Source organism: Conger conger, chromosome 7 (genome assembly GCF_963514075.1).
Source record: "Conger conger chromosome 7, fConCon1.1, whole genome shotgun sequence".
NCBI classification, from domain to species: Eukaryota; Metazoa; Chordata; class Actinopteri; order Anguilliformes; family Congridae; genus Conger; species Conger conger.
In genome coordinates, this window is record NC_083766.1 from 5,490,898 (window position 1) to 5,510,826 (window position 19,929).

Genomic DNA, 19,929 nt, shown 5'->3' on the forward strand with positions numbered 1-19,929 from the left:
AAAAAATAAAAAAAATAAAAAAATAAAAATGAAAGGTACAATAAGTAATTCCGGACTTCTAACGGTCGAGAGAGGAACCAATGTTCCACCAATGAGCTTGAATTATTGTACAGCTATACTATGTTTTGGACTGTTGGTCCTTCAACTGCATATTTTGAAACCGCGAAATTAAGAACTATAAACACAGGCAGAGGGTGAGTCAACATGTCAGTGAGCCTTTATCAATAATAGGAAGGGATTTGTAATGGTCTTGTAGCAATGTTCAAAAATCGTACCTATTGTACCTTTATTAAGTTATTTTTTCCGTCAGCATACGCAATCAACGTCTGACCCCGCCTACCCTCTCCAGTTCCTGAACCAGCTCGAGCGGTTTCTCTGGTACAAGGTTCGGCGAGGGCGGACTTTGGCGTCTTGTTCAATGCATTTTGAAAAAAAAAGAAAAAAGCATATTATATCAACGTCTTGGTTTTCCCCATACACCCTGCTTGCGGGGCCCATTTTAGACGAAGAGGACAAGCCATGTTATAAAAGGTAATACAATTTGTCGAACAGATTTTTTCGAGAAAATGAAAGTGCCAGTTGTTGGAGAGGGTTGGTGATCGTAATTTACACCATTCTACGCGCTAGGTTAAAGTGAACATAAGTTAGCTAGCTAAGTTAACTTAACTGTTTGGCTGTTCATATCGATGTCGATGTTGTAACATTTCGAGAACTAGTTTATGGCATTCGCTATGTCAAATAGCAGCCTAATGACACATAGAATATGTCAGATCCCACGTATGACATTACTTTGGCTTCCTTAAGTAATAGATTCACTTATATAACAAGCGTACAGTTAAAAATGTAACCAAACAAGCTGGGTAAATGATCAATACGGAATCTTTCGGTGTTATCGCGGTGAAGTTGAACGACGGGTTGCGCTTGCGCTTCCTGGTCCTATGGATTCTTGGGGGAACTACTGATGAAGGCGGCCATGTTGCACTATCGGGCCTTAGACACCAGAGTATGGGGACTGGGTACTAAATGGTAAGGTTCATGGTAAACGCATAGCAATGACGTGGCCATGTGCGCGCTCTGAGAATTGAAAAAGTGATTACAGAAAAGAATTACAGCGGGGTCATTTGGTTTCATTTTTTTAAAAAAGAGAATGATACTTTTTACAAATTTTAAGGATTTAAAAACAAAGACGCGTCATTTAAACAAACAAAAAAACAAACGTCATGATCATGGTGGTGATGAAGATTATAAACCTGTCAATTACGAATATGACAGCCTTAGGAATATAAAATAATTGCCTGCATAACTATACATAAGTATAATTTATCAAAAGATTTGATGTGTTTGTGTTTGATCCACTTACTACTCTCATAGCTCAATGCACTGTAAGCACAAAAATATCCCTATGTGCTATGATGGGCCAAACATCATATCAGTGGGTACGAGAGTTTAATACAGCTATTTGCATTTAAGTTGTTTTTCTGCCCGTATGTTCAGTTCATATTAACCAAATACAATTGACAGTATATACAGAAGGAGGGCGGGGGGGGTGGGGGTGTAGGAGGTACTAGGGGGGGATACAGATTGAGGGAGTGAATAAATAAAATAAATGAACGAACCGCGGTCCTCAGTGTGCAACTGCGTCAAACTGATGCCGTTTCCTGTATTACCCGTAGCTACTCATAAGATACGCGCGCACCCAAGTGCAAGGCCTACTCGGCTCTCAACCGGCCGCTCGATCGACACACTCGTGTACCGCGCAGAATGTTTTGTTTTGTCCTACGGGCACGGGCGTGTCATAACGTCCATTTAATGACTTTAAGGTAGAGAGGACGACTGGTGTGCCGTAGCTGTCCCTTTCACCCGTATGTGAGAGAGTGGAGGTGTGAAGATGAGTCTCCGTGGTGATCTCCAAGAGAGGCTGCCTGATGCTGAAATGAACTGGAGTGCTGAGGAGGAGGAGGAGGAAGAGGAGGAAGAGGGATGGGGACCTGAAAGGAATATATTTCTGCTGCGTGGAGAAACCTCGGCAGGAGCCGCCGCGGGCCTTAAACGGTGAGAAGAAATGAGATGTGCATGTCAAGTAGATTCAGTAGATCAGGCCTCGGTCACAGGGTATGTTAACAGAGACTGCCACTGTCTAGCTAAAGCCTTGAAGAAACCCAGCACTGGCTGGACATACTTATGTGATGTTTGGTTTATCCGGATTCCCTTATCCATTCACTTGCTAATGTGATGCCTGGATACTGGCAGGAAGTCGCACATGAATTGGCGATGTTTTCTAATTTAATTATAAATCAGCACAGTGACCCGTGTTCTGTGTGCAGGCCCCGAGACAATAGGCCTCCGTCTCCAGCCCCCAGTTATGACTCCATGACGAGCGATGTGCAATCGGACGAGCTACGATTCGACGATGACTTCAGTGACGGCAACGAAGAGCCTCTGCCCACCGGCCCAAGGTACTTGTATACATTGGTGCGAGCCACTAGCAATAACTGCATGTTGAATGGCGATAATTCTTGTAAGGCCACATGCACTGCCATGTAATTCCAATGGAGGGAAGAAAGGTGAAACTGATGTAAGATTAGCACACATTTTTAAATTCTGCTGGTCCTGGAGCATGTGATAAGATGTACGTGTAAAGATATTTAAATAACAAAACAATGCACCCCCCCCCCCAAGATTTCCTTCCATTTTCATAATTTTCTTTTTAAACTTTTGATGGCAATTCACTTATGATTATCTGCTAATCGAAGCTAATAGACCAGTTTATACAGTGGCCTCTGGTCTAGTGGTTAAGGTAAAGGACTGGGACCCGCAAGGTCGCTGGTTCGATCCCCGGTGTAGCCACAATAAGATCCGCTCAGCCATTAGGCCCTTGAGCCTTAACCCTGCATTGCTCCAAGGGAGGATTATCTCCTGCTTAGTCTAAAATCAACTGTTTGTCGATAAGAGTGTCTGCCAAATGCCATTAATATAAATGTAAGGTAATGTGTATATTATAAAATATTCGAAGTTTTTGCAGTTCAGGAAATGTCATTGAGGGACATGTCTGTTTTTAGCCTTCAGCTGGAGAGGCCAGACTCCTCTGCATCCAGCTGCTGTTCTATGGCAAGTGATGTATCAACGGAATCTTTTTCTGTGGGACCAAGGTGATCAAAATTTGAATACTGTTTTTTCCAAATAAGTAGTATTTAAGTAGGCTGAATCTTAACGTCAAGTCATTTAAAGCCATGTTTGACTTGCAAGTCTGTTGTATGTCTTTCATATTAATCACAGTTGCAGTGACAAACTGTTTTCGAAAGTGGACGTATTGAAGAAGTTAATTGATAGCATTGCAGTGTGCAATGGGCGGAGGTGCATCATGCTTCTCTGAGTCTAGAAGTTCGTACTGATTGATCTGCATGCCAGTCACAGATTGCACTGCAGGAATCTATTACCACAGGCCGTTATCCTCATACTCAAGACTGCGTTCGCTCATTAGTTATTTAGGTCAAAAGTACCAGAATTGATTCTTATTTTGATTCTGATTTCTTATTTTGATTCTGATTTCTTATTTCCCCAGACCACGGACGAAAGAATTAGACAAAGAAGAGGTTAAGGCCCTGCTTGGTGTCAGTGCAGAGGAGAGGCACCCTGCTATGAGTTCAGCTTTTATGTCACAGGTGAGCTCACTGTGTGCGCAGACACTAGGACTGGGAGATGTGAAGATGCTATGGGACCGTGACCACGGTTGACGATGTCAGGATGGCAGCAGGATATCTGCTTCACTAAGCTTGCTTCCACCTGCAGGACTGCACCTTGACCGGGCGCAGCGTAACAATGCACAGTGGGGAGCCAAAAAACACATTCCTTTGCAATAACCTTTTCAAGCTAAACAAATTTTGGCTATAATAGGCAAGTTTGGTCTGGCAAAAGGGCAAGAGAGATGCATCTTGAAACATCAGAGCCAAGTGTTAAGATAAAAGAAGGCCACCATTTGTCTCTTTCTCATTCACTCCTCACAGTTTAGGTCTCTTCATGAATGTGACTAGGGCCATGACCCTTGCAGTGCAACCAATGAAGCCACACTGTTCAAGAATGGATGTAAACTTCAGAACTTAAAAATAAATCTTATCCCATGTATTGTATTTTTTCTACAAATTTGAAAATAGCCAATTTGACATTAAAGATTAAATGTTACAGATTTTGTATTTCAATAAAGTCATATATTAAGTAATGGATCACTTTTCAGATTAAAATTTAAGTCTGAGACTTAAATTTAACCAGAATTTAACAAGAGAGGCAAAAGCAAGTGAGAAAGCCAGAAGTCTGCAGAAGAACTGTAGATCTAGAAGTTCTCCAATATCTTCAGAACTGTTCATTTCTTTATTTTTGAAAGCATCTTCACCTGACGGAATTCTGTGCCTAAGACTTTCGCCCAGTATTCTATATAGAAACAGGCCATTTATACAAATGAATGAATGTAAGCAGTGTTTTATTATTTATTATGTTTTATTTTTTTTTGTATGTTTTATTATGAAAATTGTTGGTTTATCTTAGCTCAATGCTCAATGGGAAAAATAATGGCCAGTAACACCACCAAAGGCTATTGCACATTAATTTAAAAAAAGGAAAAATGAATTGCCATGGTGACGCACGGCTAAGATTTGAGTGCAGTCGGCACTTGAGGAAGTGGCAGTAGTGGCCCGCCACTCCAAAGGTTGCGGGAGGCACTCGGCAGGGAGTACCGCCACGTACAAAAGTGCCCTGATCGCCTCGGAATCACGGTCCGGGGCTTGAGATGACGTGCCGTGAAGAAGGCACGTCAATGCCTATTCCAGTTTGTCTTTTACACTTTGTATGTTTTTTTGTCCTTTGAATCAAGTCATGTGTAAGTGACCTCCCTGTAAATCTAATGTTTGCTTAATGAGGAAAGATCTACATTCACATTCAGCTGACCTAATCATGTTGTGACTTCCCTCATGCGTTGTGTTTTCTACAGGCGTTGCAAGCCACTCTGGCAAAATTAAAGGAAGGATATCTGCGATATTTCAAGAGCTGTCTGGTGGAACGTTACCCGCAAATCTTTACGAGTTCTGTACAGGAATTTGAGATCCCGGGCCTAGTTGATAAGATGCTGGAAAGATGTGACATTGAAGGCTCTCTGAAGATCTCCCTGCTCATCCTGGAAGACATAGAACTGCAGTATGATGCTAATTCCCTGCGGGGGATGTGCAAGAGACGTAAGAGCTAGTTTCATTACATCAGGCGTTACATTACATCTTTGTCAAACAGTTGATTAGACTGAGATTAGACAGCCAACAGCTGGGTGGATCTTATTGTGGCTACACCGGGGATTGAACCACTGACCCCGCGGGTCCCAGTCATGTCCCTTAACCACTTCGCTACAGGTCACCCACAGTTTCCATATTGTGTCCATATGTAGTGCTTCACTTCTGAACATTTTTTTATTTTACAAACTGCCCAATTACATATACAGGACATAAGTATAGATTGAATAAGTGGAAGGAATTTTTTTTGCACACATTTTTTTTTTTAGTTTGCATTATTTTTATGGAAATAAGCTTTATTTTCCAACTTGTGTAAAGTAGTGTGCTTTATTAGTCTTACATTTACAAAAAATATATATCTGCTCCGTGGTTCAATACTTGGCATGGATGACAGCCAAGAGTCTTTTCCTGTAGTTTCTGATAATGTTATAGAACACATTTGGAGGGGGCTTTGACCATTCCTCCATGCAGAACTTTTCAGAATCATTAAAATCCTTGGGTTTGCACTTATGGACCAATTCAGACTAGAGGTTTTTGGTTGGATTTAAGTCTGGAAGACTGACCATTGCAGAACATGGGCGTTATTTCCCCTTAAGCATTTCTGTGTGGATTTCGATGTTTGGAGTCGTTGTCCGGCAGGACAACCTCCCAATGATCGGGTCTCGGCGTCCTAGCAGAGACGACCAGACGACAAAGCATTTGTTGAATTGTGCCATTGATCTTACATAGTGCCCGTGGACCACTGGCAGAAAAAAACGTCTCAAAAACATCAACGGCAATGTTTGAACATAAACAACATACAGTCCCTTCAAAAAGTATTGGAACGGCAAGGCTAATTCCATTGTTTTTGCAATACACGGAATACATTGGGGGTTGAGATAAAAAGATCAACATGACACAAGAGTTCGTAATCTCCGCTTTTATTTCCTGGTATTTGCACCTAGAACTACTTCGAACATGGCACCTAAGGTATCGGACAACCCAATTTTTAGGTGAGCAAATGTATTGGAACGGAGAGTATTTAAGTAAATGAAAGTAAATAACACTTAATATTTGGTAGCATATCCCTTGCTTGCAATAACTGCATCAAGCCTGCGACCCATTGACATCACCAAACCGTTACATTCTTCTTTTGTGATGCTTTTGCAAGCTTTTACTGCAGCCTCTTTCAGTTGTTGTTTGTTTTTTGGGGGGTTTTGCCCTTCAATCTCCTCTTCAGGAGGATGAAATCCATGCTCAATTTGGTTAAGGTCTGGTGATCGACTTAGCCAGTCTAAAACCTTCCACTTTTTCTCCTCCCTAATGAAGTCCTTTGCTGTATTGGCAGTGGGTTTTGGGCCCAATTAGTTTGGATGCATTTCTCTAAGTTGGCACAGATCTCAAAACATTTCTGTGATCAACTGCTGTTGTTTTCCTTGGTCGACCTGTTCGAGGTCTGTTGCTCAGTATGGCAGTGGTTTATTTATTTTTGAGGACATTCCAAGTTGTTGTTCAAGCTATCCCCAATGCTTGTGCAAATGGCTCTGGTCTCCCCTCTTTTCTAAGCTTCAAAATGGCTTGCTTTTCTCCTAAAGACAGCTCTCTGGTCTTCATGTTGGATTATCTAAATTCAGTCTTCACAGGCAATACCCAAGGCTAAAAACCAAGAGTAGACATTAAGAACTACTTATTGTTTAAACAGTCAATCAAATAGGTGTTTCTTGTTGCCCAGATATGTCCTATCAGTCCCATGTTCCAATACTTTTTAATAGTCTGATACAAAAGGTGATATGGTATAAGTTCTTTAACAAATCTAGACGAAAATACGAGGAAATAAAAGCTGAAAAATTTGGATCTGTCATCTTATGTACATCTTTTTACCTCAATATCAAAGGAAAACAAAGGAATTGACCTTGCTGTTCCAATACTTTTGGAGGGGAACGTAGATGATAATCTACGTTATTATATGCAGCGTTTTTTTTGTTTTTTTTATTAAGGGTGCCAATAATTCTGGAGCCCACTGTTTATATTTTGACTTAAGACCTGTATGAGATAAATTTGAAAATGGCTAGTCATACCTGCTTTGAATAGCATTTATTTTCTGCATCACTCGCATGACTATGGATACAATCACTTTCTGTTTCAATGTAAAAAAAAAAAAAAAAAAAAAATGACATTCAGCATTTATTATGTTTTATCAAATCAGGAACTAGAAATCACGAGTGTACTTATGTTTTCTTGTCTTTTGCACAACAGATGAAATGCAGTACGACTTGAAGGCCAGTCTGAAGGAGAAGTATTCCTTGATATTCGAAGGGTTAGAGAAGCATGGCAGTCCGACCCTCTTGGACGATATTTTCACAGAGCTCCACATCACAGCGGCAGGAAACGCAAGAATAAATACTGAACACGAGCTGAGGCAGATCGGGAAAATGGTGCCGACAGAGTCTAAAGAGCCGAATTTAATCAATTGTAGAGAACTGTTTCAGACGTCGGGTGGCTACAGGGAACACCTTCGATTTCTGATGTTGAAGGGGATAGCTGGTGCAGGAAAGTCAGTCTGTGTGCAGAGGTTCATTCTCGACTGGGCTAAAGGAGAAGGCGATCAGGGTATGTACTTTGTCTTTCCGATTCCTTTTCAGGAACTGAATTGCCTGGCGTCGGAACAATACAGTCTGATAGAGCTCATTCACCTCTTTTTTCCGGAAATGAAAAAGCTAGATACCTTCTGCGCGCTCGACGGCTACAAAGTGTTGTTCATCTTCGACGGCCTGGACGAATGTGAACTTCCGTTAAGGTTCTCCCAGAATGAGATGTGGTGCAGTCAAACCTCGCCCACCTCCATGGACAGGTTACTGACAAATTTATTTAAGGGGAATATTTACCCTTGTGCTCATATCTGGGTGACCTCCCGGCCGGCAGCAACCAAACGGATCCATACTCATTGCATCCATCGGGTGGCAGAGTTACGAGGTTTTAACGATGCACAGAAGGAGGAGTACTTCAAGAAGACAATCAACGACCAGACCCTGGCAAACAAAATTATCACACACTTGCAGTCAGAAAAGAGCCTCTCCATAATGTGTCACCTACCACTGTTCTGTTGGACCGTGTCAGATATGCTCCAGAAAACGTTTCGCGCAGCCAGCGAAGAGATCCCCAACGTGACTGAAATTTTCACGCAGTTCTTGCTCGTTCAGTTGAATACCACAAGGAGTAAGTATCACCGGAAGGAGCAGAGAGAGTATGAAGAAGAGAGGGATTTCTTGATGATTTTGGGGAAACAGGCATTGCAAATGCTGGAACAGAGCCTGCTGGTTCTGAGCGAAGAGCAGTGGGGACAGACCGGAATTGGTCTCGACAAAGCAGCTGTGCATTCCGGGTTCTGCACGGAAATCATCAAAGAAACGTACGCGTTGTACCGAGACAGGATGTACTGCTTTGTACATTTGTACATTCAGGAGTATCTAGCTGCCCTGTATGTATTTCTGTGCTTTAAAAACCAAAGCAGGAATATACTTGACAGCGGTAAAATCTCAAGGATGTTCAAAACGTCCTTAACCGACGTGCACAAAAGTGCAGTGGATCGGGCCTTGCAGTGCGCAAACGGACACTTCCACATGTTCCTCCGCTTCCTGCTGGGCATGTCACTGGGGTCCAACGTGGAGCGCCTTGAAGGCATTGTGACAAAGGTGGGAGGAGGAACGCACCTTGAGAAAACAGCCCAGTACATCAAGAGTAAACTGAGGGAGAACCACTCTGAGGAGAAGCTGAAACATCTGAGGAGATGTCTAACTGACATACTACCGCTTCACTCCACAGCTTGAGACCTCTTTCACGGATTGGTTTTGTGCCACAGTGCCTGGCTCTTGTCTCCGATCGGTGCATGTCGGAGTGGGTACATGGCAGAGGACTGTAATGCAGGGTTGTTGGATAATGTTTGATGCCCCTGGTGGTCATGTTGGAAGACCACTGCTTTTGATACTCTACCAACAGCAACAACATTTCATGTCATGTCATTTGGTTGACGCTTTTATCCAAAGCGACTTACAGCTGAGGCTGTGCGGATCTTATCGTGGCTACACCGGGGATTTGGACCACCGATAGTCATGTACCTTTAACGACAACGCAGAAAAAGAAAAGCACTAAAAAGAAAAGATGCAATGACTGCAAAAAAAAAAAAAAAAAGACTTTGGATTGCCATTTTTTGACCTGAACATTATCGCCCTCTCTTTTGAATATTTTTGCTTTGGACCCGCTTGCGTGTAAGGTCTCTATTTTATGAGTGCGGTGAGCTGTTACACTGACAAAGTGGTATTTTCGTGCCGTTTGGTAATTTGGTAACTTGCTGGGTGGTGCTGTGGGGCAGTGAAGAACATTATTACACTACATTAATGGCATTTTGGCAGATGTTCTTATCCAGAGCAACGTGTACAGTTGATTAGACTAAGCAGGAGACAATCCTCCCCTGGAGCAATGCAGGGTTAAGGGCCTTGCTCAAGGGCCCAATGGCTGTGAGGGTCTTATTGTGGCGACACCGGGATTAGAACCACCGACCTTGCGGGTCCCTCTACAGGCTGCCCAGAACAAGCGTTGCTGCATTGTCTGCCTGCTTAGAACAGGTCTTTGACCTCTGGTCTAAGTTGCAGCCCAGTGTATGGCAAGTTGTGAATGTTGGGACTTTCCCAGTCAAATGCGTGCATTCAAAAGCCATTCAACCATTTCTGTTGCATAGTAATGTAACAATATCCAATTTCACTGATATGAGTCCTCCAAGTGCATCATTTGTGTTTATTGTTTACTGTCTGTTTTATAGTGTTCATTCCTGAATTTATCAGTTTTTAAATTCTGTATGGCTGTTGGTTCTGTTAGTACTGCTTTAGGTTATTTTTCTGTAATGAGAAGAATTCCAATAACAAAAATATATTAGCATGTTTTAAAAATATTATACATTTTAGAATGATTAATTCAAACAAATTATGCCTAGCATTTACATAGTGTTTTTCTCACACTTTAAAGCAGGGGTGTCAAACTCCAGTCCTGGAGGGCCATAGTGTCTACAGGCATTTGTGGTTTCCTTTCAATCAGCAGCCAATTAAGGCCTTGAGAACTGTGACTCTTTTGTGGACTCTTTTTAACCAAATGAAAGACTTAGAAATGTATCTCTCGCGCTGAAACGCACCAAAGACCAGCAGCGACTGCGTTCCCTCCAGGGCTGGAGTTTGACACCCCTGCTCTGTCGTGAGCTTCGTACCGTTTGGGACAAAGACATGTTTGTTTCTTGTCCCTCGACAATTTAAAATGTGCAGTCAAGTCCACATTAAAGTAGTTAAAAGTGTACATTTAGGGTTTTATTTTGCTTTTGTTATGTTGTGACATTAAAGACGTTAAAATTAATAATATTAATAATCATTAAAGCACTTTTTGACCTCCCCCCCCATGTTTGGGACATGCTATTCTTGTATAAAACGGTCATGTTTAGTACTACACGCAGTCATCATCAATTAAGACAAGCGAGCAAGGATCTGTGGTAGTTATACATAGCCAAACCATAACCCCCCACAATTTGCTCTTGCCATCACTTTTAGCAAACAGTAACCATACCATTTTGTGGTGAGCACTGCATTTATTTAGCACTTTAATTGATGCCTCTCATTCACCCATTTGACCAGCATTAGGCTGCCATGCAAGATACCAATCAGCTCATCAGGAGCAATTGGGGATTAGGCAACTTGTTCGGGAGGGTCAAACCGGCAACCTTCCGACTGCCAGGCAACTGTTCTTAGCTCCTGAGCTAATGCCAACCCCTTCTTAAACACTCAGCAGCAATGTCTCTTTCCAAATATAATTACATATTTTAATTGGAGAAGTATTTCTTATACAGGTAAACGCAAACTGTGTCCGTGCAAGCAGAAGTTTCCACCGAAGCACGGCAGTATTTTTTGTATACCCATCCCATTTCGTGTTTGCAGTACGTAATTTAGTTTATACTGACATTATGAAAATAAAGTGAGGATTATAAAAGGTATAAATAAGTGTCTTGCTTCATTTAAACCATTTTTTGGAGTTATTAAGCTTTAAAATAAAACATTGTAAAATGGGTGAGGGTGGTCAGATTTGGCATCTGCACAAAGGGGTTAACATTTGAAAACAGTGATAAATATGCAATAATTCTTCTATTATTATTATTATAAATATTTTGGCTCTGTATTCCACATTGGATTTGAAATGAAACAATGAATATGACGTTTACATCCATATTGGGTGATCTGTGTAGGAATTACATCCCTCCATTTTAGGGTACCAAACACCTTTACCTGGGAGTCAGGTTTGTTCACCCTCCCTCTACCTGGGAGTCAGATGTGTTCACCCTCCCTCTACCTGGGTCAGGTGTGTTCACCCTCCCTCTACCTGGGAGTCAGGCGTGTTCACCCTCCCTCTACCTGGGAGTCAGATGTGTTCACCCTCCCTCTACTTGGGAGTCAGGTTTGTTCACCCTCCCTCTACCTGGGAGTCAGGTGTGTTCACCGTCCCTCTACCTGGGAGTCAGGTGTGTTCACCCTCCCTTTACCTGGGAGTCAGGTGTGTTCGCCCTCCCTTTACCTGGGAGTCAGGTGTGTTCACCCTCCCTCTACCTGGGAGTCAGGTTTGAAATCAGTATGGCCAACCAGCAGCACAAATTTTTCAGCTCATTACCTGGGAGTAAAGAAAACCAAGGCCGGATTTGTATTTCACGTCCAGATTTGATGATTTCTGGGCAATTGCATCATTGTTTAATGTGACGTGAGCCTGTCCAGTATGCATGAAGAAATTCTTATGGCATGCCAATCATGGTTACAATCATGTGAACTCATTTCAGGTGTCCTACAATTGTCTGGATTATCTCCCACGAGTTGCAAGTTTACCGATTTAAAGAATCATTCAAGGCACAATTCAGACCATCTGTATAATTGGATAAAAGCTATACTGAAAAGACTGATTATTTATTAAACACAAAATTGTTCTTATTACTCATTTGGAAAGGAGAGATTATTGTGATTGTTTCATACAAGCTGAACTGACAGCATATTGTAGCTCTACTCATTATGGACCTCATGAAGTCTCCGACTCCCCAATGATACTCAAGGCCGTTTCACATCCCTCCCCCAACACACATTAAAAGACAAAACATTCATTCATAAAATGAATAACATATAATGCCATTGCACTGGAATAGTATTAAATAAACACACTTTAGTAATAGTTCTTGAAGTGAACATCGTAACTCAACTTGATATTCATACAAGCAAACTGAACATACAAGAAAATAAAATGTATGGTTAGGCTTTTTATCTGCTGTATGTTTTCCCTTTTCCCCCTTTGTAGTATTTTTGTACTCCACAAAAGTGCTTGCTTAAGCAATGGCAGCATCCTTGAAACAACAGAAAAAACGAGCATAAATACTTTACACATAAAAATAAAAACGGTAGCTAAAATAATTTAGTTACAATGTTTTAACATTAGTTAAAATGTGAGTATTCAGTCATAAGGTAACATTGAGGCTTAAATATTTGCTGACCCCGTTGAATGTCCTCTTTGAATCTAGAGTTCTAGCAAGACACTGGGCTGGGCTTCTACGAGTTTTCCTTTTGCCATGTTAAGACATGTTCTTCATCTCACACCACTCAGTTGGGACAAAGGTTGGAGCTTCAAGAACGCATCGCGTCCACTGACTCAAGAGTCGGTATACAGTACCTAGCCTTTAAGTAAATTCATGGTTAACGAGCAGGGCTCATACAAGGTTGCAGGTTCCCGGGGAGGCCTCGATGCTATGCCCTGCACTAAATGCACTTAGAATGAGCTGCTTCGGTACATAATGGGCTGTATAAATTGATTTGTAGATGTGTATACCCTTGCCCTGAGGTACAGTCTCACCCTGTCCAAGCTGGCTTTGTGGACGGCCAATGTAATAAGCCAGCCTTGAAGCTGGGTTGAGTGACTTTCCCGTCACACTGCGGCCACTGTATCTGATGGTTTATTCACGTGTAGAATATTATCTCACTGCAGCCTTGCCCCTCTCTTACTGCTGGACAGGGTTTGAGAAAATGAGAAAGACCCTCTACACACATAACTCTCTCTCTCTATCTCTGGCAATTATGTTCGTAACATAACAAATTAAAAAGAATTTCTGCGCATTTTCTTGGCTTTATCGGTGCTTCACTTCAGTTGAGTTTGGTTTGGCTCTGCTGTCCGGGGAGGGATGTTCATTATTATTTACCGTTTTGAAAGACAGGGTGTGGGGAGAACCATGTGAGAGACAGCAAGAGAAGAGAGAACTACAGAGCACTCTCAGGGGATGGCAAACTGCACAACCAAATCTTCTTTTGCATCCACCTTTATCTGGGAAATGGCACTGTGTGCATAGGCCGCTATCTTTGAAACCTGAAAAGTAAATAATCCAATTGATTACAATAAAAACCATATCAGAGTTTGTTAAAATAAAATAACTGTTCCTTAATCAAGGCTAACTAGAGTCTGTGTAAAGCAACCAAAGGGCTTGAAAGTCATTTTGACTGTATCCTACCATCATGCCCTTCCGTTGTCCAAGCTTTACAAAGTTCCCAGTTAGCCTTGATCAAGAGCCTCATTTTACAGATTAAAAAAATATATATTTAACAAGAAGAAATATGAATTTAAAAGACAAGGAATAAAGTCGAAATCAGTGCTAGCTCAGATTACGTGTGCAAGAAAAGCTCGGAGATGTACTGCACCTGCTGCAGGTCCAGATGTGAAACAAGGTCACTTGCGAGGACTTTGTGCGGCTGACTGGTGAGGGACGGGAGAGCTGCAGGTTTTTTCTGGGACAACCCATCACCCACTACTGCCAGCCTTGTACTAGAATGCAAAGAAAACAAATCTCATCAAATTACCTATGAGCGCACTCTGTTGCAGGCGATGGCCAAATAGAATTGGGGAATAGCAAAATGGTTAAATGGTAAATGGTTGGCATTTATATAGCGCCTTTATCCAAAGCGCTGTACAATTGATGCTTCTCATTCACCCATTCATGCACACACTCACACACCAATGCCGATTGGCTGCCATGCAAGCCACCGGCCAGCTCGTCAGGAGCATTTGGGGGTTAGGTGTCTTGCCCAGGGACACTTAGACACAGCCCGGGCGGGGGATCGAACCGGCAACCCTCCGACTGCCAGACGACTGCTCTTACCGCCTGAGCCATGCCGCCCGGCAGTCCCTGTGCAAACTAGCAGGGACACAGGGACACACCCGCACTGCACTAAGCAGATTCACTCTGGTAATGAAAAGTGATGAACCAACCTGTACTGTCGTGTTTTATCCATGTACTCATGTTGCTCCATGCCCTGGGAGTCTGACGCCGAGACATCAATTATGTTCCTGGGGGGGGGGGGGGGGGGGGAGTATGCAGAGATAAGCGGGGTGAAAAGAAGTGGGGGTGATAACGCTAAATGCAGTACTTGAAAATTGTTATGAAGATATGAGTACACACAGTGCTGTCTTTGTCAGGATGGAGGACAGGAGGGCCTGCTCATCGGTCGGGCAGGCCGGAGGTCCGTGGGAGTTCCGCTCCATGCTGTTGATTGTTCTGCTGTCTGTGTTTGGATGGATAAGAGGCTTCGACCAATCATCCTGGGAAATGTGGGTGGGAAAACATCACTCAGTACAGAGACCTGTTGAGAGTAACCAGCTCACCAGTAGCTAATACTGTGGAATTCAGTCCTATACTAAATAGTCACAACCTTCATAATGGAAAAAAATGGTAGAGGGGGGGAAACCGGTATAAAGCTATACTTACACCTTTTAAAAAAAATGGAACTTCAAACAAATATTTTTACCTTCAATGTACAGTGAAGGTGAAAAGTGAAACAAAGTGAAAACGTTTTTAGAAATTTAACGTGTAAAAAAAATAAACTGAAATCTCTTATTTTACATAATGCTCTGCTGTGGCTCTCCAAATTGTGGTCAGGTGCATCCGGTTTGCTTTAATTATCCTTAACATGCGTTTAGAACTTGATTGGAGAACTTGATCCACTTGTGGCAAATTGAATTGACTGGACATAGTTTAGAAAGGCACACGCCAGTGTATATAAGGTCCCACAATTCACACTGCATGTCAGGACAAACACCAAGCCATGAAGTCTACTCTCTGTAGACCGCCACGATAAAATTGCGGTGAGGCACATTTGGCCAAACTGAGTAACCGGGCAAGAAGGGTCTTGGTCAGGGAGGGGACCAAGAACCCAAGGGTCTCTCGAACAGAGCTTGGGAAGTCCTCTGCAGAGATGGGAGAACATGGCGGAAAGGACGACCATCTGAGAAGCACTCCATCAATCAGGCTATATAGTGGCTGGACACTCTTGAGTAAAAAAGCATATGACAGCCAAATGGCATTTAAAAGCTCTTTAAAAGAGCATGAGGAAAAAGATTATCTGGTCTGAATACTTGTGTAAATGACAGATTTCAATGTCTAACCCTGTTTTCATTATGGTTTGAGTGAAGGTGAAAACATTTAATCTATAACAGTATAAAGTGTGCAAAAAAGTGAAGGGGTCTGAATATTTTCTGAAGCCACTGTATAAACAGAATAAGCACGGTTCCGAAATGCGACTGACCATTTTTCTTGGTGATACGAGTTATTATTCTTTTTTAAAAGGGCTACTACATTTGCGCAATTAAAATTCGTTCTCTTTTGTATGTGCGTTGCGAACGTCAGTATAATAGCTATGTTCCATGCTGCGAAGTAATCAGTGGAAATTGCTACGTATAGCTACTCTACTCATCCCCCATCTCCGAGGGCGCTGCCCTGGCAACGTTAGGGCTCGGCGTCGTAGCGAGTCATTTGAATTATTTAATTTAAATTCTTTCTCCTTTCATTTAATCGTAAATCCACATCTGACGATAATGTCAAATTCAAAATAACATGACATGCATTTATTTGTGTAAAAGTCACGGGGGAAAGAAATTGCCACTAAAACAGGTGCCTATGTCATATGATCAACGTGGTCTGGATTCCAGAGGAGGATCAAATGTGATGTGAGTGCATCACTGTGTCCTGACATGGTGGAGGTTCTGATCTGATCAGAATCAATATTGAGGGACTGAATCTTGAGGAAGTTGATACGAGAGAATGTGCTCAAGCTGGTTTAGCCAGGGGAAATGGGTCGAGGCCAAACTATCAGAGCTGGTCACACATTTCATACGTCATGAGACAACACACATGTTATGGTCACGCCTATCAAAGGCATACGTATATACACGCAGGACAAATATTTGAAAAAGAAAAACCTTCAATACTAAACATACAGATAGGTTAGAACGGACTCACTTAGAGCTAGCTAGCATAACGGCAGTAGGCTATCAAGATAAAGATACTATGACACCGATTTGCATTGCCGATTTGTCCGGCCAGCGTTCCACTCATCTAGCAGGCGAACAGCGCTGCGTCTTCCTACACAGCGCAATAAAGTTCCTTCTCACTGTCTCCAATTACGTAGCCAGCTAGCGTAGCTATGTTTCACAAAACCAAATAGACTAGCTCGTTAGTGTGCTTTCTCGTCGCTAAACGGTACCTGCTCGGTAGCCTCGGTCTCACTGCTGTAACAGCAACCCATGTCCAGTTGAGTTTCGAGGCTCTACGCCAGATGAATCAGTTACAATCTCCAGCTTTCATTCTGTTAAACTAGTACACGCAAGATGAACACTGTTTTGATATTAGAGGACGGTTCACCTCGAACCACCTTGTATAACTTTCCAAAGCTTCGCCAAACGAGGAATTAACGTCACATGACTACAGCGCTGCAGCAACTGCATCCGGCCAACACCAAGTCACGTGACAAGGGACCAGCTTTCTGTGTTCGGCCTTTTATTTATTTATTAACCTTCACATTTACCAGAATTATACATTAATGCATTAGATTACAATTTAATTATTTAACAAACATTCAACAAATTATATTGACCAACTTTCTGACACAACTTTGCACATCAGTCCAAAATTCTTTGGTATAAATACATTGAAAAAAGATGATTAATGGTCTTTTTTAAACTAATTTACATTTTTTACATTGTCAAAAAGTGTGTACATTCACTTAAAAATGAAAATGCAAGGCAAGCGTTTGAATTTTCATTTGAATGGTTTTTATGTTCACAGAATGAAAACGGAATGTAATTGCTGATTAGCATTTTAATTTTAATTTTGCCATGGATATGCTTCCATAGGCATGCACTGGCATGGGTAAATGGGATAAGTGAAGAAAGACAGAGACAAGGCAATGCATGGTAATGATACTGGTAATGACATGGTATTTATGTGGTAACTTGCATGTTTTTTGCTTTCGTTTAGCTTAAAGTTATAGCCAGGTAGCAATTTCCAAATATTCATAGTCTTCATATTTGCAATTATTTGTTCTGGGAAATCAGTCAACCTTAAAAGTTTGAATAAGGTCATAAATTAAGTGACATTTGAATTAATAACATGCAACATTCTCAAGTAGCCAAATACTATGATTTCATAATAATAATATAGTTATAGTAATAATTATAGTAATAATACTAGCAATTAGAGAAATTGATCAGAAGCCTTCATCTATAAATTAAATGTAATTTACTTCACAAATAGTGATTGTAGCAATTGAAGGTATTTAAAGGATTGAACAAACATGTCAGTTGCCTGTCCCTGCCCCCTTTTCATTATTAAAGCCTGCCGTATTTCTTATCCCAGAGTCTGCTCATGGTTCTTCTGAGTCCTGACAAAATAGTTTTTTAAAATGTATTTATTTTTATATTAAATATTTGGAATAGAATAAACCATTATATAGGGTAGAATAAAAGTTTGGTTTGGTTTGAAATAAACATAACTAGGAACTAGTTATGTTTATTTCTTTGTTCACCACTTGACCATCATGAAAAGAAGTGTCATTTTAATGTCTTGACCTATGTTATTGACTTTAAAGTATATAGTAATACTCAATATGATTATAATAAAATGATACACAACAATAAATTGAATCATTATCCAACATAAGCCTGAAAAAAACACTGTTGTAGATCCCCAAATATTGTTCTTCAACAAATGACTTGTACACATTCAGTACAGGTACATCAAGGATTGTTAGAATATGCCTTTTATTGTCTGAGTCTGTGGCGAGGTGAGGGTTGTAAACTGAGGGGGAGGTAGGTGCTTTATTGCCATGTTTTGCAAATAAGAGGCTGATAAGCATCTAAACTCTTGTTCTCGGAGACCTTTTAACAATCTGGCATCACCATTTTGTGGTTTTATTATGTCAAAGTTTATATTATCGAAATGCAAACACAAAAATAATTTGGGATGTCAACAAGTCAACTGGAAGGGTCAGTGTTTATAGGGTTGACATGGAACCAAATCAAGCCACATCTATTTTGATTAATATTCAGAAAATATAATATTTAATATTTTAGTATATCTTGGTAAGTAATGTGTCTAGTTGAACTCTTTTCAATTTTTATCTGCATCCCAAGAATGTTCAAAACACATGCAGTACCAAGTCTGATATCTGTGTGTTTCGGTTGTTGATTATGTGGCACTGGAGAGAAACAAGTGGGTGTCAGCCCTGCAGGAGGTGATGTGCAATCAGCGCAGTTGTTGGGTCATAGCTCCTTCCGTCCACATGCCGGGCCATCTGGAAATGCAAGGGCACTCCAGGTCCTTTGTGGTTGTCTGCACGGGCAAGGTCTGTCTCTGCAGGAATGCCGAGGTTAGTTAGCCATGTGATCGTTGCCATGGCAACACACTGCAGAGAGACCTCAGCTCTTGTCCTGCTTCAAATCAACAACTTTCGTCATTTTCCTTCTCTAGTTATGAGTTATGAATTTGTCAAAACAGCAATTATATAAATTTGGTGAAAGGCTCCTGAAATCTATTGCCCCCAGCAAGTAGGATTGAGTGACTGTCCGGGACCTGGTTGTGTAACCATAATTCAATTCAATTCATTCAATTTGTACTTTGATTAAAAAAATGACTTCCTTAGTCTAGTACTTAAAGGTATTTTTGGTAAATAAAGAGTGCCTGTGTCTCTGTGTATCCTAGCTTGTGTACCTGTTCTGTGTGTATGAGTGCATGTCTCTGAATTGATTGAAACATTCTTTTCTGGAGGCTGGAATTCGAAGCAAGCATTGGTATTACTCCCGTCAAGATGACTGTGGGCACTGTGAAGGACGCACAGTCATCGACCGTTTGATCTTAACATGCCTTCCAAAACAGTCCGGTGCGTATCATATGCTGTGTGCAAATCAGCATTCCTGCAGAAGCCGTGCAGCAATAGACCACCACTAGCAACAATAGATGGAACAATAGATGGAAGTGGCCCATGTCCAACTTCTCATATGTTCTTGAAAGGTGCTGTTAATAATAATTTTTATTTTAGTAATTTGACACAGATAGCCCAGGCTTTGTCATACAGGCTTTCTGTGACCCTTCTTTCGTTACTCTTTCAGGAATCCAGACATATCGGCTTTAATAGCTCTAAAGTACAGAGTCTAGACATGGACACAAAGGTGTGGACTAATGAGCTCATTCAGGTCAGACAAAAGAGGGCCTCTGAATTAAAAAATAGGCCAGTGAATTTTCCATAAATATGGAGTATTAGTGTATGTAATATTTTCAAGGTGTGGTATGATAACGATG

At 41.4% G+C, this 19,929-nt stretch overlaps 2 protein-coding genes across 3 annotated transcripts; one reads left to right on the forward strand and one right to left on the reverse strand.

The window, feature by feature from the left end:
• Positions 1–360: 360 nt before the first annotated feature.
• On the forward strand, positions 361–10,684 carry LOC133132688 (nucleotide-binding oligomerization domain-containing protein 2-like). Of its 2 annotated transcripts, none has more exons than XM_061248323.1 (7): positions 361–531; positions 1,821–2,052; positions 2,325–2,456; positions 3,060–3,149; positions 3,563–3,662; positions 4,982–5,222; positions 7,506–10,684. In XM_061248323.1, the coding sequence occupies exons 2-7, from the start codon at positions 1,889–1,891 to the stop codon at positions 9,074–9,076; spliced, it is 2,298 nt and encodes a 765-aa protein (XP_061104307.1). In that variant the 5' UTR covers positions 361–531; positions 1,821–1,888; the 3' UTR covers positions 9,077–10,684. The 2 variants fall into 2 exon arrangements, with proteins under 2 accessions (XP_061104307.1, XP_061104308.1); XM_061248324.1 differs by having other exon boundaries at positions 1,825–2,052.
• Positions 10,685–12,194: 1,510 nt separating this feature from the next.
• On the reverse strand, positions 12,195–17,081 carry LOC133132690 (ragulator complex protein LAMTOR1-like). The gene is made up of 5 exons (XM_061248325.1): positions 16,838–17,081; positions 14,758–14,897; positions 14,568–14,645; positions 14,000–14,123; positions 12,195–13,670 (listed from the first exon to the last, which is right to left on the reverse strand). Exons 1-5 carry the CDS (start codon positions 16,877–16,879, stop codon positions 13,578–13,580), a joined length of 477 nt encoding a protein of 158 aa, XP_061104309.1. The 5' UTR covers positions 16,880–17,081; the 3' UTR covers positions 12,195–13,577.
• Between the last annotated feature and the right edge of the window lie 2,848 nt (positions 17,082–19,929).